The sequence below is a fragment of the Chelonoidis abingdonii genome, chromosome 7 (genome assembly GCF_003597395.2).
Source record: "Chelonoidis abingdonii isolate Lonesome George chromosome 7, CheloAbing_2.0, whole genome shotgun sequence".
NCBI classification, from domain to species: Eukaryota; Metazoa; Chordata; order Testudines; family Testudinidae; genus Chelonoidis; species Chelonoidis abingdonii.
The window spans coordinates 31890591-31914881 of record NC_133775.1 but is presented as its reverse complement, the minus strand read 5'-3'; the positions used below and the strand labels follow the sequence as shown (position 1 = coordinate 31914881).

The window sequence follows — 24291 nt, the reverse complement described above, 5'->3', positions numbered from 1 at the left end:
TGCTTATCCTACTGTGGCTCAAATGTGCTGCAAAGAAGGTGAAAAGTCTTCCCTGGCCTCTGCCAATTGACTTTATGGCAGAAAAAATTTCTTTGTCCCCCAAGCAGGCAATTAGCTAGACTTTCAGCATCTGCAAGGCCGGATTCCCATGCCTAGTTTAGACTCCAGATGGTCCATGCTCTGTACTCCCTTCACGTTCCCCCACCCATTGGGGTCGGTGGGTGGAATTTTTGTTCAATTCATGAGGAGACTGACTCTGCTTGCACTAAGTAGTTGTGCTTCCTTCCCTACTTAGCAGTAAAAAAGCGAGTTGTTACACAAAATATTTTTAACCTATAGAAATGGACCTGAGCCACAGAGTTAGGATCAATGTCTGGTCTTTCCTAAAATTTGGAGTGCTCTGATCCCACATTTTGTTTTTGACCCATCTTTATTTAAAAAATGTTCCTACGCTTTTTTAAAATATCAAAGGTTCAAGTTTTGTCCTGTTTTAGTTTTGAACCAAATTGTGCTATTCTGCTTTTATCCAAACCAGTTCACCATACAGTAGTACATTGGGTATGTGGGTATTAGCTTCATACACTTATCTGATATACGGGCAATACTTGGGCACAGCAGGACATGTAAAAAGTATCTCTTATAATACTTCCATAATTCATGTGATTTGTGTATCATTCTAGGAGTTGATGTTAAAACTCACTAAATATTCATTCTGACTTATCTAAGAAATATCCTGTGATGTTTCACAGCGCTAGTCCTTTAAAATGGATGGCAGATTTTTGTACAGAAAAAGGTGCTTTGTATTCCCATAGCATTTACATTTTTCTTGAATAAGCTAAAACTCCAGTTAATTTGAGGCAGAAGAAAAGCCTTGCCTCTCAGCCACTCGCACTAAGGTTAGCCCATATTTTACTGAACTGTTGCAAGCGGAGCCTGGAATCACTGATTAATGCCAGAATCTCCTTGTAGTTTCTCTCTCAATGCATTACTTTAAAATTTGCATAATTGTTTAAAGTTGCACATTTTGCGGATACTGCCCCTGTTAAATGGTACAGGGAAACACGTTATATTACATTACTGACAGGATCAAAACAGAAAGTGACACTTTTATGCAGTTGTGTATTTTGTGAATCAGGCCTGTAATTGGAATGTGTTCATGATTTCCTTCACTCTGCCCTATGCAGCTCCGCCCCAGCTTCCCCCAAAATAATCCATGTAAACTCCAAGGATATTCAACACATTTTGAGCTGTCCAGTTCTATGTAGTTCCTTGTAAAGTAACTTGGAATGATGATTCCAGCTCTGTAAGACGTGTTCAGACAGAAACTCACACATACACACAGCAATACATAAAGCACAAACCTGTTAAGGATTTCAGCTTTTAAGAAATGACAGAATAATTACAGGACAACATGTCCTTCATGACTAAAAACAACCAAGCTAAAGTGCTTTCAAGGCTGGCATGGTCTACTTCTATACTGGCAAGCTGCATAAATCATAAACTGTTAAGGGATTGATTCATGCAATATGTGATAGAGGAGTCAATATAGTATGTGTGCGTATAAAATATGTACAACACACGCAGATACTGATCTAAATTCAGTTCTTAGTTATACATGTGAAAGAGCATACTAATAAATATATATATTATAATATTAATATAAAATTTCCAGGATACCCACCCAGTCATGCTTTTCTAATGAAGGGTACATAAGTGCTTTCATTTTAAACCCTCTTCATGAGAGGTTTTTAATGGCTGTCAATTCAACCTCAGGCTGAAACTTGGTATATAAGAAGTTCTCAGGCCTGCAAGAATGTTTCTGGCTTTGTAAAAGACAAAAATTCTGTTACCTCATTTTACCTATTTTTTGGCTGGATTAAGATTAAAATGTTGTGTTTTAAAAGAAAAAAATCTTACCCTACCTACGTACACACTAAGGCTGTATTTTTATAAATCTGTGTTGGCACTTTGAGGTACATTAATGGGCCTTGGAGGGTCAGTTTGGGTGGATAAGTGGTAAATTTTCTTGCAAGCCTCTATAACGAGATATGCTGCCGTTGTCTTTCAGATACTGTGGATATTCTATACTAGTAAAGTGAGGTTTCTCTTTCTGTACATTCTACTGTTCAGACTGCAAATATGCTCCTGTTTTAACTAAGGTCGAGGGACTCCTGAAGAATCCAAATACAAGAGTGACCCAACCGCCGCAGGTTTTTTTCAGAAATTAAAGTTGTCTAGAAATCAAACCTACAAGAAAATTGTATCTACTCCAAGCCCTGGGAACTACTTCTCCCCTACCTTAACTTTGAGGGACAAAGGACCCTTTATAGAGCTTCTGTTTGTGCATGAACAATTTTGCACACAGACATATAGACTTTTTTTACACGGTCATCTGCATGTGCAGGCATTAGATTCTGTTTTTTGTCCATGCAGATAATAGAATTTACATGCACAAAACTCATTTTGGCTCAGTGTAGAGCTTGAGAGGACAGGTACTTAAGGTTTGAAGGACAGATGCACAGCAGGGGGCTGCTGGGATATATGGTAGCTGGGTTTGGAATATTGAAATAGAGATGCCACAAAGGAAAGACAAAGGTACAATTCTCATCTGTGTCTGAATTTCACTGAGCACAAAAGGAATTTAAATACAAAGAGCAAAGTAACAATAGTATTAAAGGTACGCAATGGAGTTGGCACCCACCTTTTACAAGCAGACAGTCTGGTTGGATGTGTGTGTCCTTTCAGTTCTGGTGATCCTTTTCAGAGGTTCTCAGGCAGTTTTTTCCCCCCAGCAACGCAGCCCTCCTGCCAAGTCACACACACTATCTGCATGTGAACCAGAACATACCTCTTCCAGGGTATACCATCTACCCGGACCCATCTCAGTACCCTTCTGGTGGTGTCTATAGCCCTCCCTTGGCTCGGTCTTTAAGTAGTCCTAGCCCTGGTATGGCACCATATCCCCAGGGCTTCCTCCCTGAAGATGCTATTTTCCTGCAGCCTTCTCTGGACTCAGTCCTTACTCAGTCTCAGCAGCCAGCTAGGAGCTTCTTCATTGCTCCTCTGGTCCCTGCTAGCAAATTGGTTTTGGCTTAGTACTAGCAGCCAGCTAGGAGCCTCTCGCTCCCCCAGTCCCTGCCCTCACTGAGCTGTCTGTGGCCCTGCATCTCTTCCAGCCAGGTACACAGTCCTTTCTTCTCCTGCTCCAAGCATAAACTAAGTGCTGCTCTGTTCTGCAGCTCCTTGTATATGGTCCTCCTGGCCCTCGATCGGCCGTTCCAGCAGCCCACTCTAGGCTACTTGGAGGACCTCTCCATCACTCCTTTCCTGGGCTGGATGTGACAGAACCCAGCCTCCACCTGAGGCCTCCAGCAGGGGACCTTTGTGTCCACCCCATCACAAAGTGACTTTCCATTATGCAAGATAGCATTTGAGAGCCAAATGTTTCCCTCCGTACACATACTAGTAATTTTCTCACCTTTGGGGCCCAGTTCAGTGACAGCCTTTTCACCACCTTTAATGTGATTTCAGTTGGACCCTAATACCCAGGGCCGGCTCCAGGCACCAGCTTAGCAAGCAGGTGCTTGGGGCGGCCACTTCAGAGAGGGGTGGCATTTCGAGCTATTCGGCAGCAATTCGGCAGAGGGTCCCTCACTCCCAGTCGGAACGAAGGACCTCCCGCTGAATTGCCGCAGATCGCGATCGCGGCTTTTTGGGGGGGGGGGGGGGGGGCTGTTTGGGGCAGCAAAACCCCTGGAGCCAGCCCTGTTAATACCTCACCTTAGTAGTATTAGAATTATTAAATTATTAAATGGAGACTATAGATCATAATAGGCCAGATCCTCAACTAGTGTAAATCTGTGTAACTCCACTGGTGTCAGAGGAGCTGCATCAATTTATGCTAGCTAAGGACCTGGCCCTATAGGTTTAGATTCCTAAAAAGGATTTTGAAGTGATGTAAATTCCCTAGTCTCCTATTTACAATCAACACCATCACATTAAGGGAAATTTGCATCCAGATCCCAACTTTGCAGTTCAAATCCTCATCTAATTTCAGATGCAGCCCATGACCCAAACGGGAGCCATTGCAGGTTGAGAACTATAATCTGGGATCCGATTTAAATTGGCAAAAGTCAATAAATTATGGTATCAGGCCAATTACTAGGCCCTGTCCTACATTCCTAACTCATACAAACATTTTTTGACATCAGTAGGGGTCTCCCTGGTGTCAATGGGAGGTTTTCCTGAGTAAGGACTTGACTTTATTTTAGTGTTCAGCTTGTATGATATCGAGACTACTACAGCAATGTGCTTATGCACCATGGGGTGAAATATGGATGGAATAGCAGCCTTAATTCTGAATTTCTTGGCTTGTCAGTTCATTTTATATATCATTAAATTGTATTGTGAAGGCTTTAGCCACATGAGCCCCATTAGAGTCATTGGGCCATATTCTCAGCTGGTGTAAATCAGTGCTGCATCATTAAAGTAAATAGAACGCTGCTGATTTTCATGAGCTGAAGATCTGGCCCATTAGGAGTGACGTGGCTATAAAACCTTACACAGCACTTTGGAAGCGATACCCCTTCAGTGCTGCTGCAATGTAGTTTTTATGATACTTATGAGAAACCCACTTCTGTGTGGCTCAAAAACACTAACTAACTCCCATCAACTTTATTCCCATTCCATAACTATTAATACTAATAATAACGCTTGTTCTCAGTTATTGCTATCCTCTGCATCTCCCAGGTTGTGTGTGTCTGATTTTTTGCCTGTTTCTTAGATTGTAACTGTATTTGTCTTGTTCTGTATATGTACACAAACATACAGAGAATGTTATTAGCAGGGATTGTCTTGTACAGTACAATATCCATGCTTAACAAATCCTGTTCTCTATGTGTGTGTAATACATGGAATACATTATTAGTGGGGGCTCTTTATTTGTCTTGTGTGACAGGTGTAATCCAGGTGCTTAATAAATAATATACAGACATGGATAAAATTATATACTAAATGTCTTGAAACACCTTCCTTTTTCACTTGGTAACTAACGAAATTATTCTTAGGCAAGAACATATTGTGTTAGCAGTTCCAGTGTCTAGACTGAACTCCACTGCACTATTGACTGTGCCAATGATTTGGCATAAACAGTTGAGGTCGTTTTTTCTGACAGGGAAGTCATTGGAAAGTGTGTTGCAATAATTTCCTTTCAATTACCTTCTTGCTGTGGAGGGTGGGGATTCATACTTGGTGAGATGTGGCAGTAAGTGTGCATGTGCTTTTCTGTTATATGCTGGCTAGATCTTTGGTAAGCATAGGAAGAATATAGAGACATCCATTTTTTCCAGCTGCACAAATAATGGCAACCCTGATCTGTATTCTAGCAATTTTCTTTTTATATTCCGTGGTAATACTGGAAAAATCTACCCCAACCCAAATGCATCTTTTATTTGGTATATGTCTCCATTTGACAAATAAAATGTGCGTGGATGGTCCAGAATGTAAGACAGTCTCACTAAACATACTGCATATACAGCTCACTACAGTTTGAAAATACATAATAGCATTCTGGGTTGGAAGCTGTATAACCCATCTACAGCTGTTCACTTACCATGTGTAGCTAGTGGTTTGGATGTAATATATGTATATATATTTAATCCATGAAGGGCCTGATTTTCAGACTGGCTCTTAGGAAGAAAGAGTGAAAGAGTAGGAAGTCAAGAAAAGATGAGAGACTTTTTAGTACGGAGTGAGTGGCGATAATATCCAGACATGTCACTACATTAATTCCATAGTGCATACTTCTTTAGTATGCAAAAACTTCAGGACCAGACTTCAAAGAGAAACTGCTGAGCTTCAGTTCATCTGCAAATTTGACACCATCAGCTCAGGATTGAACAAAGACTGTGAATGGCTTGCCAACTACAGAACCAGTTTCTCCTCTCTTGGTTTTCACACCTCAGCTGCTAGAACAGGGCCTCATCCTCCCTGATCAAACAAACCTCGTTATCTCTAGCCTGATTCTTGTCTGCATATTTATACCTGCCCCTAGAAATTTCCACTACCTGCTTCTGACGAAGTGGGTATTCACCCACGAAAGCTCACGCTCCAAAACGTCTGTTAGTCTATAAGGTGCCACAGGATTCTCTGCTGCTTCTACAGACCCAGACTAACATGGCTACCCCTCTGATACTTTTAGTAGCCATGACACTGGTAAATTTATTTATTCATATAGCTTCCTGTGTTGCTCAGCAATGTAATGTCTGACTGCATAAGGGAAACCAGTAGAAGCTTCAGATTGTACTGTGCCTCAGTTCCAGTGAATAAAAGCTAAGTAGCATGCATCATTCAATCTGAACATTCCCTCTATTGTTTCCAATGGGTCATTGCAGATCCAGTCAGCACTGAAGTTCAGGCTTTAGACATCTTGCAAGATTGCATGAAGAAAGCATGGAGCACATCCAGAACCCACTGATGTTTGCTTTGGGCCCCTCACCATGACTGATGCTCTGGCTAAAAACAGCAATACGAAAAGGCATAGTTTAATCTTTGGAGAGCTGTCTGAAGAATGGAGGCTAAGGAGACTTGCTTTATAGAGTAATATCCCTCTTCTTTGAATTCTGTACAATTATAAAAAACTGGTCATTGTCTGCCCTTGTGTGCATCTGTATTCAGACACAGGTTCATGGTATGCTAACTAAACCAGCATAACTTCTCTTAATTTTTTGTATATATATATTTTAGTCATTGCATTTTAGACCATAATCCTCATCTAACTTGTTAAACTTTCATTAGGTACTGGGTGCCATATTCAGGGGTGATGTGTAATTTGGACTCTGTGTGCCTTACTCAAGTTGGGAGGTGTCTGAGCATGCTGATGAATAGATATGAATCTAGAAGGTATTTAAATTTGAGTAAAATGCACACTAAGGGGGTAAATTACATTAACTGACTCTCTCTAGACTTTAAATTAGAGCTAATTAAAATCACCTATAAATTCTTGAAAGCCTAGTCCATAGTTGTTCTATACTAATACTTAGGACTAAGGATAGAAAAGGGTCCAGGTGGCCTGCACAGAGGGTAAAAGGAATTCTTACTCCCTCTTTCTTCCTCAGGATCAATGGCCAAGTCTTGGGCCACTTAGGAATTTTTCTCTTAATTGGGTTGCCCGTTCCTACTCTTGTTTAAATTCACCCCAGGGATAAATACAGAGTTAGTTTTTCCTTCTAAGATTTGGATATATAGCTTAAGAATATACAGGAAGATCAGAGTGGAGATGCTTTTCCAAAGGGTGGCAGGCAATGTAAAAAGGGGAGGGAACTGGCCCCAGTGAGAATGTAACATATATCCTCATCTCTATAAGTTTTTGAGAACTTAGAAAATTGTAAGTGCAAGTCAAAAGTACTGTATATTCCCAGGCAGCTTTAATTTGCATGACCAGCATGGTACTATAGATATTGGACATCTTGCAGCATTATTTGGGTCACATTTAACTGTTCTTGAACAATTGATCCTCTGTATTAGGCATAAACAGGCTTTTTATCAGATATCAGGCATCATGACTTCGCTTTTCACTCCATTTTCTTTGATAAACATCTATTCATCGTGGAGACGTGGTGTGTGGGTAATACATTTACTGAAACAACTTCAGTTAGTGAAAGAGACAAGCTTTTGAAAAAAACAACTTGTATTCATTGTGACCATTGCAAGAAAAGTTACACTTGCTAATAGTATCTGAATGTCCCCATGCATTCCCTATTGCATGTAAGTATAGGGGCTTATTCTGCACTTCTCTCATGTTTCTTTTTTTCACAAATGATTGTTCTTTAAATGCCAAATTGCTCTCAGATGTGTACATCTGGGAAGCCACTGAGAGTTAGGTGCTTACATCTGAGCCAAAAATGTGGCCCTCAGATGCCAGCACTATAGTACAACTCATAATGTCTGTTGCACTTTTCTAAAAGGTGTTTGAGTACATTGACATTGATTATCCTCATTTTGTCAAATAAATGCTTTGCCGCACTGCCCATGGAGCAGCAACAGGGGATGTGAGGGACAGTTGTTTTTCAGAAACCAGAAAAGGCAAAATGCTAAGCAGCTTTCAGTGCAGATAGAGATGGCAGGGGACTTTTATCCAAGTATTTCCTGTGTTATATCGACTGGGGTTTTTCTTTGTGATACATTACATGTGAAGAATTGTTTTGTTCCCTTTTGTTTCTGAAAAAGAGATCCCTTTCCCAGTGTTCAAAATCTTTATTTAAATAGCATCAAGCAAACCTGCTTCAGAAGCTAGTGCCTGAGTATGTAAGTATACTTGCATTTTGGATATTTTTTAGCAGAATTCCGTGAAGCCATTGGATCCATTGCCAAATAGAAGAGCTGCAGTTTAAAAAGACAAAAAAGCTGGCTTACACAAAGAAAGCTTTAAAAAGCCATCAGCGTATACTAGCATACTTTATTTAATCATCCTGTCATTAAAACTATGCTTTGCAGCAGAATTCGAAATTGTAACATACTTCGAAGAAAGTCATGAAGAGCCAGACTTCCAAAATTAAATTAAAATGGCAGGTGCAATTTTGTGTGCATTTGGATTGCACAGGTTTATACACCTAAGATTGTGCATGTGCAAAAAATAGTTTATGTTTGCAAATGCAGTAGGCATGCACAAATCCAAGTCTTTGTGGGTGCAAAAGCTTGAATGTGAAAAACTGAGGATCAAATTCTCTGCTGATGTAAATGACCACACTCCGCTGACATCAACAGAGCCAATTTGCACCAGCTAAAGATTTGATTGGTTGGGTGCAAAAACTTAAGCACAGTAAAGCTTGATCACAGTAAGGGCTGAGCACTCCTAAGAAGTGTTAGACACTCAACTCCCCGTGATGTCAATGCAAGTTTAAGACCTCAGCATTTACAGTACTGAACTCTAAATTACCTCTTCAATATCAGAGGCTGCGTTTGATGCACCTTTGAAAATTAGGCCCAAAATGTTCATTCTTTTTTAAAACAAAAAGCACTAAGATGCACAGTGCACATTCTTTATAAGGGAGTTTCATGGGACAGAAATTTATTTTTCCTGACAGATTGCCTTTAAGGACCCTTTTGAACACATTATCTCCACAACGTTCCTTAAATTTGACTGTTTAAAATAGAATAAGTTGGAAAACTCCCTTCAATGTGTTTTCAATTGTAGACAATGGCACTTTCATCCAACAATTTTGAGGAGATAACTTTTAATTGCAACAATAAGAACCACATGGGCTATGATTGATGCAAACCTGATGTGTTCTCTGACTTTATTAATCTTTTTAATTAGAGTCAAAAGAATGCTTTATCTGTCGAGAAGGAGACGAGATGGGTCGTGACGCTCTGCTGCACTTCTGTGACTGCAAAAACCTGATTGCTCACCAGAAGTGTGTGTTAACCTGGATACAAAAGGTGAGGGAACTAACGCAGAATATTCTCTTCCATCTTGTACTGTGCAGAGTGAAAGACAATCTACCATATGTTGGTGTACTGTTATGATGAGCTTCCATTGGTTTTATCTGTGTTCTATAAACCTTTTACAAACATATGGTTACAACCTCAAGTTGAGGGCGAGAAAAGGAGGTGTCATTTTAAAACCTCCAGATGTCAGAGCACTTACTGACCAAGGACCCAATCCCACACGTTAATGAGAAAATCTATAAGGTGCTGTGTACCTCAATTCCTATTAGTTTCAGCAGGAGTTGAAAGTGTTCAGTTCCTCACAGCACTTTGTAAGATCAGATCCCAAGTGGCAACAGTTTGAAGGCATTATAATTTTGTATGTTGTGGACTACATAATAAGAGCGAGATGCTGACTTGGAGGGGTTTCCACAACTCTTGTTTAATTTGAAGTAGACATGGTTAATATTTTATATCAGAACTGGTTAATGTGTTCATAAGCCTGGAACATATGAAGGGTTTGGGTTCATTTTTCCCCATGGTTGAAACAATTGCAAACTAATAGGTAAGGTTTAGGTTTCATATATTTACTTAGGGCTTCCTGGCTTGCCAGAATTGTGAGCAGGACTTGTAGCCACATTGGAAAATATCATGTGACTTTTCCCATTTATTATAATTGTTCTTTATCATTCTTGATTTTATTAGTATAATTTTTTTCTGTTATGACAATAATGTATAACTAGGCACCAAACCAAAAAAGCAAAGGCAAGACCTCTGTCTCAAAAAGCTTACATTCTAAAAGTATTACGTATCAGGGCTTTGCACAGAGAGGCATAAAGTGACAAAGTGTGGGTTAAATAGAGGGAAAAAAGTACAGGAAACGTATAAACTTAAGATCTTGAAAGGAGACCCAAAGCTACTGAATTATACCTAATTTTTGTGGTCAAAGCCACACATTTTGCATATTTTGATACGAAGCCCATAAATTAGCCTAAGTCAGCACAATAAATTAGTGAACCTTGGCAAAATGTTTTGCAAACCTGGACTCTGTTTCTCATTTGTAATGAAACAAAAGAGCAAGCAGTTTTCAGACTTTTGGAGTTGTGTGAACGTTTTGCACAGCTCTAGCAGCAACATATAAATTACATGGATTTCAGCCAGTGTTTTGGCTTGGTATTTTGTGCTAGAATGTTAGTACGTTGACTTTGGGTCTGACCCAAGGCCTTTGAAGTAAGTGAGAGTCTTTAGACTTCATTGGGCTTTGGATCAGATCTCCTGTTGTAAGGTGCTTTCTGGTGCCAAAGTGGGGAACAGGGATGTTCTGTTGCCTGTATTAGTTGAAGGAAGGCAATGCAGAGAAAAATGAACTGTTAAAGAAATACTTGCCAGATATTTGTGTTCAGTTCCCCCTCAAGGTAAATAAATACAAAGAAAATACAATGGACTGGGTTTGGTGTGGGGGGTGGGCATGGACTAGCCTGTTATTTCTTTTAACATCAAGAGCCTGATACTTAAAAGGCTGCCAAAATAATTGGCTCCATCTTTGCAACTACAATTAATTGCAGGCTGAAAATTACAAGTGCAATTAGTTGTTGGTGCAAATGCTAATACATCTGCCTCCCTGATTATGGGCTGGTCTTGAGAGGTGCTGAGCATCACTTCAGTGGGATCTGCTGATGCTTAGCACTTTTTGGGATTAGGCTCTATGTCTGCAAGTTAGGTAATAAGATTGCTTAAATGCTAATATGTGCAGCTGGAAAACTGGAAGATAAGTTGAGACCATTGTAAAAATTTGGTCTTTTTATTAAGTTTACTGACTAAATTGATATTTTTAGTCAAGCCAGTTCAGGAACCCCTAGCAAAAATAACGCAGAACACAGAGTATCAGAGGGTAGCCGTGTTAGTCTGTATCCACAAAAACAACGAGGAGTCCGGTGGCACTCTAAAGACTAACAGATTTATTTGGACATAAGCTTTCATGGGTAAAAAACCATCTGAAGAAAAAAATCTGCATCTGAAGTGTTGTTTTTTTTACTGATGGAAGCTTATGCCCAAATAAATCTGTTAGTCTTTAAGGTTCCACCGGACTCCTCGTATATTTCAGAACACACAACTCTCTAGAACCACTCTTTAATGTAACAAGAGTGGTGCTAGGGAGTTAAAATATCCAGAAAGCCTGCATTTGTTTCAATCTGTCATACTCAGCATGGCGATGTATGGTGAAAGCATTGAGGGGGTTATTGCATCCTGGGATTCCTAGAAGGGTGCCCTGGCAAACATTACTACACACATGTTTGTCATATCTAAATTATTAAGCAATTGAATTTAGCAGTAATGACTATGAATTAACCATCTGTCAAAGATAAGAAATGTCTACTTTAACCCACAGGCTGCCATAGATGCCTTTATATGGTGCCCACAACATTCCTTTGGTTGCCAAAATGGAAAGTGGCAGCAGCACAAAAGTTAAGTGAGGGGGATACATTCCCTTCCTGGTTCTGAGAAATGATTTGCTAGATTGTTTCAGCCAGGCTTTAGCAATAGACTAGAAGTCTTTTCTGCAGATTGTTTTGATTGTGAGAAGGAATGATGTCTTTAGATTGCAAATCAGTTGGAATATTTCTCGCTTTCTAAGAATCAGGGGAGTTGATTTTTAATGTTACTTGAGATGTGATATATGTTGTCTAGAAGGTTCAGAATTTCTGAGGCCTACTGGGCCCTCAGTATAAATTTTCCTTTCCTTCATTTCCTTCCTTGTCTAAATGAGGCAACTAGGCCTTTTCAAAGTAAGGTATCAGCACCTCCAAACAATGTTGGAGGAGTCTGATACCACTTGAGTATTGTGGATATTTACTTGCCCATCTTGTTACTTCACCAAATCAGGAAGTTGAATTGCATACTCAATACCAGAGCAAAATTTCCATAGAAATGAATGGAACAATTCATCCTAAAATAGGCATCAACCACAAGTCGATGACATCAAGTCATTCATTAATTATATATAATTATTTTTACTGTCTGATTTTTACTCTAGGGGAACTTGCCTCCTTACACCTATTCTTTAACCTATGTTCTTTCATGCAGAGCCTTCCTTAAGGTTTTTCTGCATACATTACTATAAAAAAACCCCAAAACACTAATTGTGTCACAGATAAACTATGCACTCTGAGCTGAATGGCTTGTATATACACAGTTGCTAGTTCTGGTAAAAAGAAAAAGGGAAAACCTTTTTACTGATATTTTCAACAAAGTTTCCCATGTTTTGTCAGAACAGTTTTTTATCGTGACTTGCACAATTATTTTTTAATCTATTTAGACAGTAAATGCCTGTAGAAATGATACAAATACACTTGGTTCTGAGGTAGTTAGGCATCTTTGTTCCTACAATCAAGATCTTTTTACATTTTCCCATCTTCTAGCAAAATAATCAGGTGTGCTTTAAGACTTCTTTGTCTTTACAGCTTATGTGAACTTACTTATAAAATTTCAGAATATTTAACAAATTTCTCTTGGCAGGAAAAACAAAGGCAAGAGCTTTAAGTGGTTGCTGTATCTAAAATTGTTTAATTGTTTCTGCATTCCCTGAAAGTAAAGCGGGTTGTTTACTTATTGCTAATTCCTAAAATAATTACATTTTTCACACGTCTCTTGCAATACCTAAATATAGGTACAGGACCTAATCATCAGCTGCACTGAGGAGAAAAAGTGGGAAGGTTTCTCTCTTCTCTCCCAATTGTGAGGCTGCCAGGGTCTGAAACAGACTTCAGTAACTTAGAGGAGTTACTTGGCTGCTCCAAGTTATGCCAGCTAGAGTGGCCACATAAATTGCCACTCTGTATGTCTTTATTGGAGGAATCCTCAACTGCCTATTTGAGATAATGAAGGCCCTTTTGCACAGCTGGAGCAAGGTTGAGGATCTAGCCCAGGGTCAGAAAACAGGATGAAGCAGCTAAGACTTCTCATAAAATTCTCTTCTCATATGTTGAATCTCTGTTTTGTGGCTACTCAAGAGGAATTGTGTGTCTGCATTTATTTACCTAGATAATTGTCCAGAAGATCCTTCTTCAAGTTCAGTCAGATTTTCTTTTTTCTTCATCTCACATTTACAGGGTTGCTTTTCTGCTGCTCCATGACAAAGCTGCGATAAAACATGTGGACAGTGTAAAAAGAAACATAACTTTTCCTCCGTAGTTTGTAGTGAGTTTAGGGGGATCATGTTGCTAGTATTTTAAAGATGTCTCATATTTGGTACATAAAGTCAGTATAGGGTGGATGTTGTTATGTATTTCTGCAGTATTCACGTAATGGATCCTACACTGTGATACCAATATAGGATTTTGTACTCGGTATGATTTTTGTGCCAAAAATATTGTATGATGCAGTTCCTTTAAAAATAACCTTTCCTTGTATTTTTTCCTACAGTCGTCCTTCTATTTCCTTGAAATGTAGGTGGCCACCATAAGTTAACAACATTCTTTCTACTCTCCCTACATCTGCTTTGTGTTATCTGGTACTCACCTCTGACCCTGATATTCAACACAAGAATAAGAAGAACTGCATCCTATTCAGCTGGCTGCTTGCCCTTTAACTCCAAATGATCAGTGGCTGTTGAATTAGCATGTGCCAGGAGCAGAAATTGCTGAGGCAGCATCAGGGCTATTCAAACAGAGCTCTTCCATCTTCTTTTACATTTGGGATAATTAAGCAGGCCTCCAGGAATAAGCATGTCAGCAGAGTATATTTTTAGGGGAAAACTTTTATATAGACCAGGGTTAGCCTTTTCTGAAATAAAACAAGTCTAATATTGACTTATAACAGGAAGAAATTTGACAACAAAATATTTGTTTTGCTTACTTACTGAGTCAGTACATTGTACATCTACATAGAGAATCTGTATCATTCCCTGCAGAGACATTACTCTCTAAAATGTTGACGGCCCAGACTCTGGATTAGTAGCATCTTACTCCAGGACTAATCTTATACTTTGATGGAGCTATTCATAGAGTAAGGTGCTATTCACTGTATGAGAATCTGAACCTAAATGTGAAGGTTCCTTTTGACCTTATCACATCAAAACCCTTCTGATAGTCTCCCGATCCGCAAGGAGGAATTAGAATGGCTTATTTGGACCCTGTTGTGGAGGAAACAGGACTGCTGACTTGCTTGCCAAAAGTGGAATGATTAAAATTTTGGGAACTGCCAAAAATAGAAAGAGAGTCTGTTTGTTTCTTGGACTTTTTGTCCTTTCTTCTTCCTTTGATTGGTGAGGTGTGAGGGAATAGCCTCTTACAGTCCAATAATCCTCAAACCCACAACCCCACAATTTAAATTATGGCTCTAGTCGTACAGTGCTATTTGCTGAACAATGTGGTTGACCTATGTGATAATTTCCAACATCCTGTAGTGTTCTACAAGACCCTCAAACTCTCTTCTGCCATATTTGATTCCCTCTGCAGCTGCTTTTGAAGTATTAAAATGCAGATTTGAGAACTGGCAGTGAGGCAAGGAGTGTATCTTACTGACTGTTTATGTTTGCCAAAACATGTCTATCCCTTGGTAGTTGACAGTAAAGCATGTGGTATTTATACAGGTCCCAAGTGCAAGAGCTCATTGTACCAATGAGTCTGCCACAATTTTAAAATGATGGACTCACACCAGGAAAAGCTGTTCTTCTGATGGTGATAGATCAGTGCGTCTAGGTACAAGGCCATCATCTGGGCTACAAATGTGAGAATACTCAGTGACACAGATTTTTTCTTAAACGGCTGTGCTTCTTCACTTGCCAAGTACATATCTTTATGCATATCTGTATTTATATTTCACACCATTGACCAGGAAACAATAGGTGCTGAAGATGCTAATTATATAGTTACAAGAGTATAGTAAAACCACATGAAGGATGCTGAGGAAAAACTCAGTAGAACTCATATTAGGAAATAAAAATCCATGTATGACTTTTAGATTGCAAGCTCCCCATTCTGAGTACAATGCCAGCTAGTCAAAGATGAATTCAGATGACACTGTGAAGGGGATCTGTTTTCCTGTTCCCAGTGTGTGCATGTACATCTAATATATGCATGTTTACAGTAGGCAGTTTTTTATTTTACCAGCAGGTTAAGATACAATTCTTAAACTGGTGAGCGTCTCACCCAAAATCATTTTTTTTTTGAGAAGGGGCATGCTGAAACAACAAGGTTAGCAAAGAATTTTAGAGGTGTTATAAAGGACTGAGTTTGCACTGTGTTAAAAGTCATGAAAAAAATCTATCTTTTGGCTCCCTCCTGACTCTGCCTATTTTAATAAGTGGTTTGATTAATTAGAAAAGTAGTTCCCTGAGTAAGAGACTGGGGTTTCGGGCATCGCATCAAAATTGCATGTGCTTAGGGAACACTCCTGAAGTGTGTGTGGGCTTGGGGGCTGGCTTTTTTTTCTTCTTCGGAGATTGGAAATTATTTGTGGTGGAATTTTTCTTGTTATGAGTTATTTTTTTACAACTGTTAAATAAATAAATACTATGGGCTGATTCAGCCCCAAGTAGCCTGCATTCACTTTTTCTTTCTTATCAGAAAGAGCGTTGCAAGTACCCAAATACAATAATTGTGCCATTTGTTTGTCATGCCTGTTTTTGACTATGAGTTACTCAGTGGATGTCTAAAATTATCCTTAACCACATTTTATAAAGTCCAGAACTGTGATCCTAAAATAATTATCTTGGTAAGTGCTTCTCAGTTGCCACCAGGCAATAACTGCATCCCTGTCCTCTTAAAAGGAGTTTAAAATGAAGACACAAATTTCATATTCTTATTTAATTTTGTTGAGAGTAAACTAAGAAAATAATATTTTAAATAATTGCATTTGGGCCCCTGTGAGATATCAGCATAGTTTTACATAAGATACCTTTATTTAATATGCATTTATTGATTAATAAAGAAACACATTCTGTTTGTAAACCAAATGATTGGTCCAGTGGCACAAAACAATAATGCAATGAAGCCTCTAATTCATTAAATTGGAATATAGGGATTGAATTACTAATTTATGTTGGTTTTAATATCATGTTATAAATTATACTATTCTAAAATGTAGGAGGAAAATATTCCCCATGACAGTGGTTACCTGCAGTTCCAACTAGTAAGGTTATGTATGACTCCAGGGAGATGAAGTAGTGGGACGCATTGGAGATTTTGCAGCCTGACATGGTTCCCCAGGAATTTAGTGTAGTGTTTGTTGCAATAGCCACAACTTTAAAAATCAACCAATTTTTTAAAAACACTGAAAGTTTTGTACAATAGATATTGGAATACTGGCCTGTGAGATAACTGAACAAGAAAGTCAAATATTAGAAAAATTTAATAGGGAGAGAGAGAGAGACTTCATAAATCTTAAGTGGTTTCAGTTCGTTTCTGTCCATCTTAGCATTTTATTTAGGAAAAACATGCCTTAAAACCCTCATCTTCAGTATTTCACAGCCTGCTGTTTATGTCTCTCCTTTTGTGGTCTTTTTAGCTAAAGAGTCCCCTGCTTAAATGCCTCAGAAGCTGCTTGTAGAAACCAACAGAAAGTCCACTTGAACGCACACTAGATTATCTCCAAAGGTTTCATGTTGCTCTTTGGTCTCCACTCCTTAGTGAGAGACAGGCTGGAACTCAGACTTCAGCCCTGTGAGACACAGGCAAACCAGCCTCCTTCTGAGAACTGCCAGGGTCTCCAGTGTGCCGCTCTTTCAAAGACCTTCTGTTTGTTTGTTACTGGTGTACAAGGAGAAGCTTCCTGAGTAACAGGAATATTTAATGGAATCCTTTCTCAGATCCACCAGCAGTTAGTCATTTCAGTGATCTAAGGGGGAATGTGAGGTGGTCTTCCCCTTTGTTAGATCACTCATCACTCCTAAGCCTTCTTTTGGGGCTCCACTTCAGAAATCAGTCATGAATGTTCTATTATTGAACAGTGATTACATGCAATGAGACAAAATTTGCAAGGTTTTAAGGGTGGCCACACTAATATTCAAAGAGATGAACATCTCCAATATAAATACTACAAATGGACTGAAGTTAACAAGAATCTATCAAATGGCATGAGAATGGTGATGAAGCAAGAAAATCACCAGTAAAATGGCACCGTAGGAAGGATACCACTATGATGAGACTATTTTAAACTGCAGGAAGGCTCTCTTTCTCTCTAGCATAGACATTAATTTCTTTCTTTTGATTTCTGGTATTTTGGGTCATCTGTCGTCAGATTCACAAACGGAAAGAGCAAGATTGTACGTAAACTATCCAGATTTAAATTTGAAATTGTTTCAGTCCTTCATGGAGAGAGGAAATTCAAACTTTCTTTTGTAGTTAGATGAATGGGCTCAGCCTTGCCAGGATCGTAGCACTGCCTGAGGGTTGCTGAGCTCTCACATCTCCCGGTGAAGTCAGTGGGAATTGAGGGTGCTCATCACCCCTGAGGGTGCTCATCACCTGCAAGGACTGGAAACTAAGACTGATTATTTTTTAAAATGAGAAGTAGACTTACATGGAGCATGAACCCCAAGTTGTGACACTGGTATGGCAACTGTTGTGCCAACAGAGAGACATACACACCACAGATCCAGGGTTCACTGACCACAGGAACATTTTTTGAGTATAACATTCACAGAGGACATGACTCCCTGTCTAGCTCATGGCCAGAAGGAAATATCTCTATTGGTCTAGAACTACAGTGATGCACTCAGGTAGGTCACGGAAGGGTCAGAATCTAAAAGAGACATAGACATACACAACCGACTTTTACTTCAGCACCACTTTTTGCTCACCATGGAGAACTTTTAGTAGTAATACTCCTGACCAGATGACGTACAGTGCGTTGCCTTTTTGTGCCCAGTTTTTCAGTTTTAGTGAAGAGACAGTGACCTTGAACAGTATTTTCCAACATGTTACCCTGCTCCATTGCTGATCAAACTGTAAGCAGGTTTTTTATACTTGAGTGGGCTGATATGTCTGGGCTTTGTTCTATGTGTACATCTTGGGTTCATGATGGGGGTTTCTCAAGCCATTGTTTGTGAAGGATAATCATTTTTTCCCTCCAAAGTCCTATTGAGTACTACAAAAATACATGATGTTTTTTTAAGGGCTTTATCTCACCAAAGCTGCATAATATATATATTTTTCCTGAGAATGATGGTTAAACACCATAAACCTTGATTATTTCTAAAGGCTCAGAGAGGCTCCACGATCTTGAGCCCAGTTTAAGCTGATTGTCCATAGTGAGTTTCAGGGTTATCTTTTTGTGCCTTATTGATTTGAGGAGTATTTAAGAGTGTTTGCATAAAGTAAAAACAATAAATGAAAGAAAGGTGCCAATTATCAAATGTGAACCAGATTCTGGAGTAACAAAGCATTCACTTTTCATAATAGATTTGGCCCTGTTGCTCTTCAATTCTGCCAGGGAGATGATGCTAATATGTTTTATATTTATTTTCCTGGTCAATATAATTTTAATCAGTTTTCTTACTAAATGACTGTTTTTCTCTTAGGGTTCTGATAATCAAGATAGAGCAAGATGCAAAGTATGTACAGCTGAGGTAAGTCACTCAACTGTTCTTTCCATGTTTTCAAAAAGTACTGAATTAATGGAGGAAATTAACAATTTATAACCCATGGGTGAAAGGGATTGTAGTCTAAGTATTTGCCTATGTGTGTATTGAACTGCATGTCTAAATATATGGTATATGTGTGCTATACCCAGTGGTTCTTGAATATTTCCAGTCCATGCATCCATATTAAAAATGTAATTAACGTTGTGACCACTCTCCCTCCATCCTCTCTCTGCCAAAGGACAAGTCTGCAGGTCTTTAACTGTTATCCCAACACACACGATATACTACAATCTAATCTCTTTCCTTTGCTACAGTTCTTGTATGAGACCCCCTACCTTTTGTGGATGTGCATGCTGCTGCTATCCACTCCAGTCTGCCTCCTTATATCATAGACAAACAACAGTGGTAGAATTCCACAAAGTGATATAGGTGCATTTGTATCACTGGAATAAACTGTCATTGAATGTTGATGTCCAGCCCAATTCTCTGAGGGCTTCCATTGAAATCAGTTGGATCAATCATATCTTTGGGATGTGACACTGTTACTAGCCACTTGCAATTATTAACCCTTTCATGTGTGTTACATAAATCATAGCTACCATTATCTTTTGCCCTCATGCACATCATTCCCACCCCCAGCCAATTCCTCACTCTCCCAGGTGTTGCTCTAAAGTGACTTTGCTTCTTTTCAGTTCAGCCACATGCAGCCCTGTGTATTTGGCAGCCAGATGTCTGAGAGTCCTCTGTCCCTGATTCCACTCAGGATCAAACAAGGCACTATTATGTATGGCATAAGGAATATTGCACTGCATCCAGGATAGGGATGCATCAGAATGTCTGTATCTAAGTTGAAAACAATGAAGCCACTTTGAATGCGTAAATGGTATAGTGAGTTGTGGCAAAAGTAGAGGTAAATTGCCCATCATTTTCATCCTTCTAGAGTTGTTTCCATTTTAGCAATAGCATGACAAATCCATTATCTTTTTAAGCTTCACAGTAGCTGGACACTTGGGAATAAATGTGCTCCAGCTAGCGCAAGAAGGTGAAAACTATATCTTCCTGCACCAGTGATGGTTATTGTGCCAAGGGAGCATTTATTTCAGGGGAAGAGCAGAAGGTATTTCACCTCCGCCTTCCCCAGTGATTTACACCAGGGTGTGCGGCGCTGAATCCTGCAGTTGCCTCGATCTCTCCCTCACAACATACGGGTTTAGTTTTGGGGCACGTTATGATGCCAACCCCAATGGACTAGTGTTGCAGTCCTTCAGCCTACCTGCCTGCCATCTACTCTGCTTCTTCTGTATCAGATATTATGATGAGAACCACATAGGTACCTAAATAGAGTGGAGTTTTGCACACACACCCCCCCCCCGGAACCCTCTGTTATGGACCAGTCAGCTATAATTGATGAATTTGGACCTGGATCTCCATTAATAAACACTCAGTTATTTCTCAGATCTCCCTCTCATTCCCTCATAATTCTGCATAGCAGGTTATAGACTTGAATCAGGGCTCCATAAACCAACAGTTTTTTAGATAAGCCCTTGTATAATGGAACTGGGAATCAGAAACCAGGTGCTGCATCTACAACCTCAAAGGAAAGGAGCTTATTGCTATTGTTCTCCATCCCTCCCTCTTTTTTATAAATGGTAGTCCTGAGTGAATACAGCCAATGGGAAGGAAGAAAGAAGTCTTGCATGCAGGGTCAGGGTGACTGCACTTAGGAACTGGTTCAGAGCAATAAAAGACGTTGATAGCTCAAAACAAAAAGTAGGAGCAAGGAAAATACAATGCAAAAGTAGGGTAAGCCTGTGACTCCCCAGTAAAGTTCCAGGAACCTTTTAGGGGGCAAGTTCCAAGCAACCCACAGTCAAAAAGGAGGTGGCTGAGACGTACACATGAAGGAGTTCTGATGAGGCTACATATAGGGGGGAAACAAGCTCAAGTGGTTTCTGAAGTCACAGCCCCCTTGAAATGGATGTACAGACTTGAAGTTTTCTTGTGTTGTATTCTATAAGCTTGAATAATATCATATTTTAACAGATTTATTTTAAAAAAATCATATACATAATACCCCTCTACAGTGCACTTCTATTCTTATAAAATCAGCTTTTTGTAGATGATTTTCACTATTGCAATTTTAGCTCCAGATACTTATGAAAAGCTCAGTGTTTTGACACTGATGTTTCAGCCACGGAGCATCCATTTCACTTACATAATGCCAACCTACTGGATAAAATGGGGTAAAATATCCAATAGCATTTTCCCTCACATTTAAAAAATATAAGTAATGGCCTCAGTATCACTACTGTGAAATGCAGCTTTCTGGTGCATCTAATTTATTAAATCCCCCTGTTACTTCACACTAACTGGCAGTACGTGTTTTGCTATTCAGAAGCCATCAAAGGCACCTTTCTTGGTTACATCGGGTGAAACAATCATTGTGACAGTTACTGGTAATGGTATTTGGAGGGCATGGCTCCAAGGGTTCATTCTTTTTTAGAATGTTTACCTCACCTGACATATCTGTCTCGGGTGCCATTGTGTTTATTCATCTGTATATTATATAAATAAAATTGGGCTAAGAAATAAGATCATAAGAACGGCTATACTGATCAGACCAGTGGTCCATCTAGCCCAATATCCTGTTTTCCAACAGTGGCCAGTGCTTTAGAGGGAATGAATAGAACAGGGCAATTACTGAGTGATCCATTCCCTGTCATCCAGTCCCAGATTCTGGCAATCAGAGTTTTAGGGACAAGCAGAACATGGGTTGCATCACTGACCATCTTGGCTAATAGTCATTGATGGACCTATACTCCATGAGCTTATCCATTTCTTTTTTGAACTCAGTTGTACTTTGGCCTTCACAGCATCCCCTGGCAATGAGTTCCTTGGATTGACTATGTGTTCTGTGAAGAACTTCCTTACATTTGTTTTAAACCTTTTTCCTATTAATTTCATTGGCTGACCGTTGGTTCTTGTGTTATGTGAAGGGACAAATAACACTTCCTCATTCACTTTCTCCACTCCAGTCATGATTGTTTAGTGCTCTATCATCTCCCTAATCTGAACAGTTCTAGTCTTCTTAAGCTCTCCTTGTATGGAAGCTGTTCCATACCCCTAATTATTTTTGTTGACCTTCTCTGTGTTTTTACCAATTCTAATACATCTTTTTTTGAGATGGGGTGATGGGATGGGCCAACCATCCCACTCTGGCAGAGAAAGAGTTAACAGGGCTGGGGATGTTGCACAGGAAGAAGCCAATAAAAGAGAGACTGTGAGGAATAGCCAATCAGACCCAGCAGGCCCATAAAAAAGGGAACTGCAGGGCAGACTAGGTCACTTTCTGATGCAAGCCCAGGAAGTAAGGAGTGCATCCCTGGAGGGCTGAAAGAACTGTGAGCGCTTTGGACAGAGCAGTGGCTGGCTCCTGGTGCTGAGCAGCTGGGGCCCTGTGATAAGGGCAAAGAAGGTGCTGGGGCCATGGGGAAGTAGCCCAGAGAAACAGAGCATCATTGACTGAAGTTACAGAGGAGCAGGAGGCTTCTATTTACAGGGTCCTGGGTTGGGGCCTGGAGTAGTAGGCAGGCCTGGGTCCCATCCACTTGTTACTGGGGAGATGGCTAGACTGTTGGACAGAGATATCTTCCTCACCCCACAGAAGGGGAAAATACAGATGATGACCTAGCCAGAGGGCTGAGTCAAGAAGAGGATGCTGCGGTCCTGGGAGCTGAGAGAGGATCCATACGCAGGAACAGAGACAGAGTGCTGGTCTGAAGACTGCAGATGTGGGCATTGGCCTCGAACTAATCCCCAACCTGAGCGGGAGGAGGCACCAGTCTGTTGATGAGGGCTGCACCCCAAGACTGGTGACCAGAACAGCATGCAGTATTCGTTGTGGGTGTACCATGGATTGGTATAGTGGTATTATGATGTTTTCTCTCTTATTATCTATCCCTTTCCTAATGGTTTCTAACATTCTGTTAGCTTTTTTTACTGCCACTGCACATTGTGCAGATGTTTTCAGAGAACTGCCCGCTATGATGTCACTCAAGAAAAAGATCTTGGAAACAGCTAATTTAGATCCTATCATTTTCTATGGGTAGTTGGGACTGTTTTCCAATGTGTATTACTTTACACTTATTAGCATTGAATTTCATCTGCCATTTTGTTGCCCAGTCACCCAGTTTGGGAGATCTCAGGTCAGGAACCCAGAAAACGAGGAACACACAAGTAATGACCACCTGTGAAAAGTATGAATGACTCTCCAAGCATCACAGGAACTCTGTTGCAGAGGTGGGATAGAATCCAGTTCTCTATTCAGAGTACTATTCAGCTGCTTTAACCTTTCTTCTTTCAATCCCCTACCACTAACTACAACAGCTTTCAATTTCTGCAACAAACAGAGCAGTGGTCCTACAGATGTCAGTCTTCTTCACTACCGAAACCTGATATATCACCCATGCCATGGTCCATCCTGTGCTCTGAATGAGGCAGGAGTGCTATGGAATAAATAGTACATGATTGTGTAATTAAAAATGGTATTATAATGCATATATACAAGGGATACGAATTAAGGAATCTAACCTTAATCCTGGCATTTCCTAACTTTTAAGTGGATGACTTTGAAACCTTAATGTTATTTTAATGTAGTTTTTTGGTCTGTAATACAGTAGTATGGGGAGTTTTATAGACCAGATTGTGTCCTGCCCTAGCCTTGGTGAATGTGGGGAGCTGAAGTAAAAAAGGAACCTTCTCCACACAGTGGCTAGAAACTGCAGAAGCCTCATCATGTGCATATCACAACGGAGATGACAGGAAGTAGACAGCAGGGCTGGCTCCAGGGTTTTTGCTGCCTCAAGCAGCAAAAAAAAAAGTCACAATCGCGATCTGTGGGAGCTCTACCACCGTCACTTCAGTCTTCGGCAGCAATTTGGCGGCAGGTCCTTAGCTCCGAGAGGGAGTGAGGGACCCGCCGCTGAATTGCCACCGAAGAGCTGGACATGCCGTCCCTTTCCCGTGGCTGCCCCAAGCACCTGCTTGCTGGGCTGGTGCCTGGAGCTGGCCCTGGTAGACAGAGCCTTCTGCCTCATCCTTTTGCACAAGCCTGCGAATCAGACAGTGTTTTGGAATAGCAGACTATCTAATCCAGATGGGGGTGGTGCAGCATGCACACTTGCATAAAATGCTTTGAGTGTGTGTATGTGTAGACAGACAGATACGACTTAATGACAATAACTATTGCTTCCCATGGTGACCAGTTCTCTCATTAAAAGAAC

General features: G+C 40.1%; 1 protein-coding gene across 2 annotated transcripts in view; it reads left to right on the top strand.

The window, feature by feature from the left end:
- The window catches only part of LOC142047095 (uncharacterized), a 190678-nt gene that overhangs the window by 16179 nt on the left and 150208 nt on the right, over positions 1–24291 (top strand). For both annotated transcript variants that reach the window (XM_075067779.1, XM_075067778.1), the window contains exons 2-3: positions 9317–9438; positions 18947–18994. In XM_075067779.1, coding sequence (XP_074923880.1) covers positions 9317–9438; positions 18947–18994 — 170 coding nt within the window. The remainder of the gene's footprint in view (positions 1–9316; positions 9439–18946; positions 18995–24291) is intronic.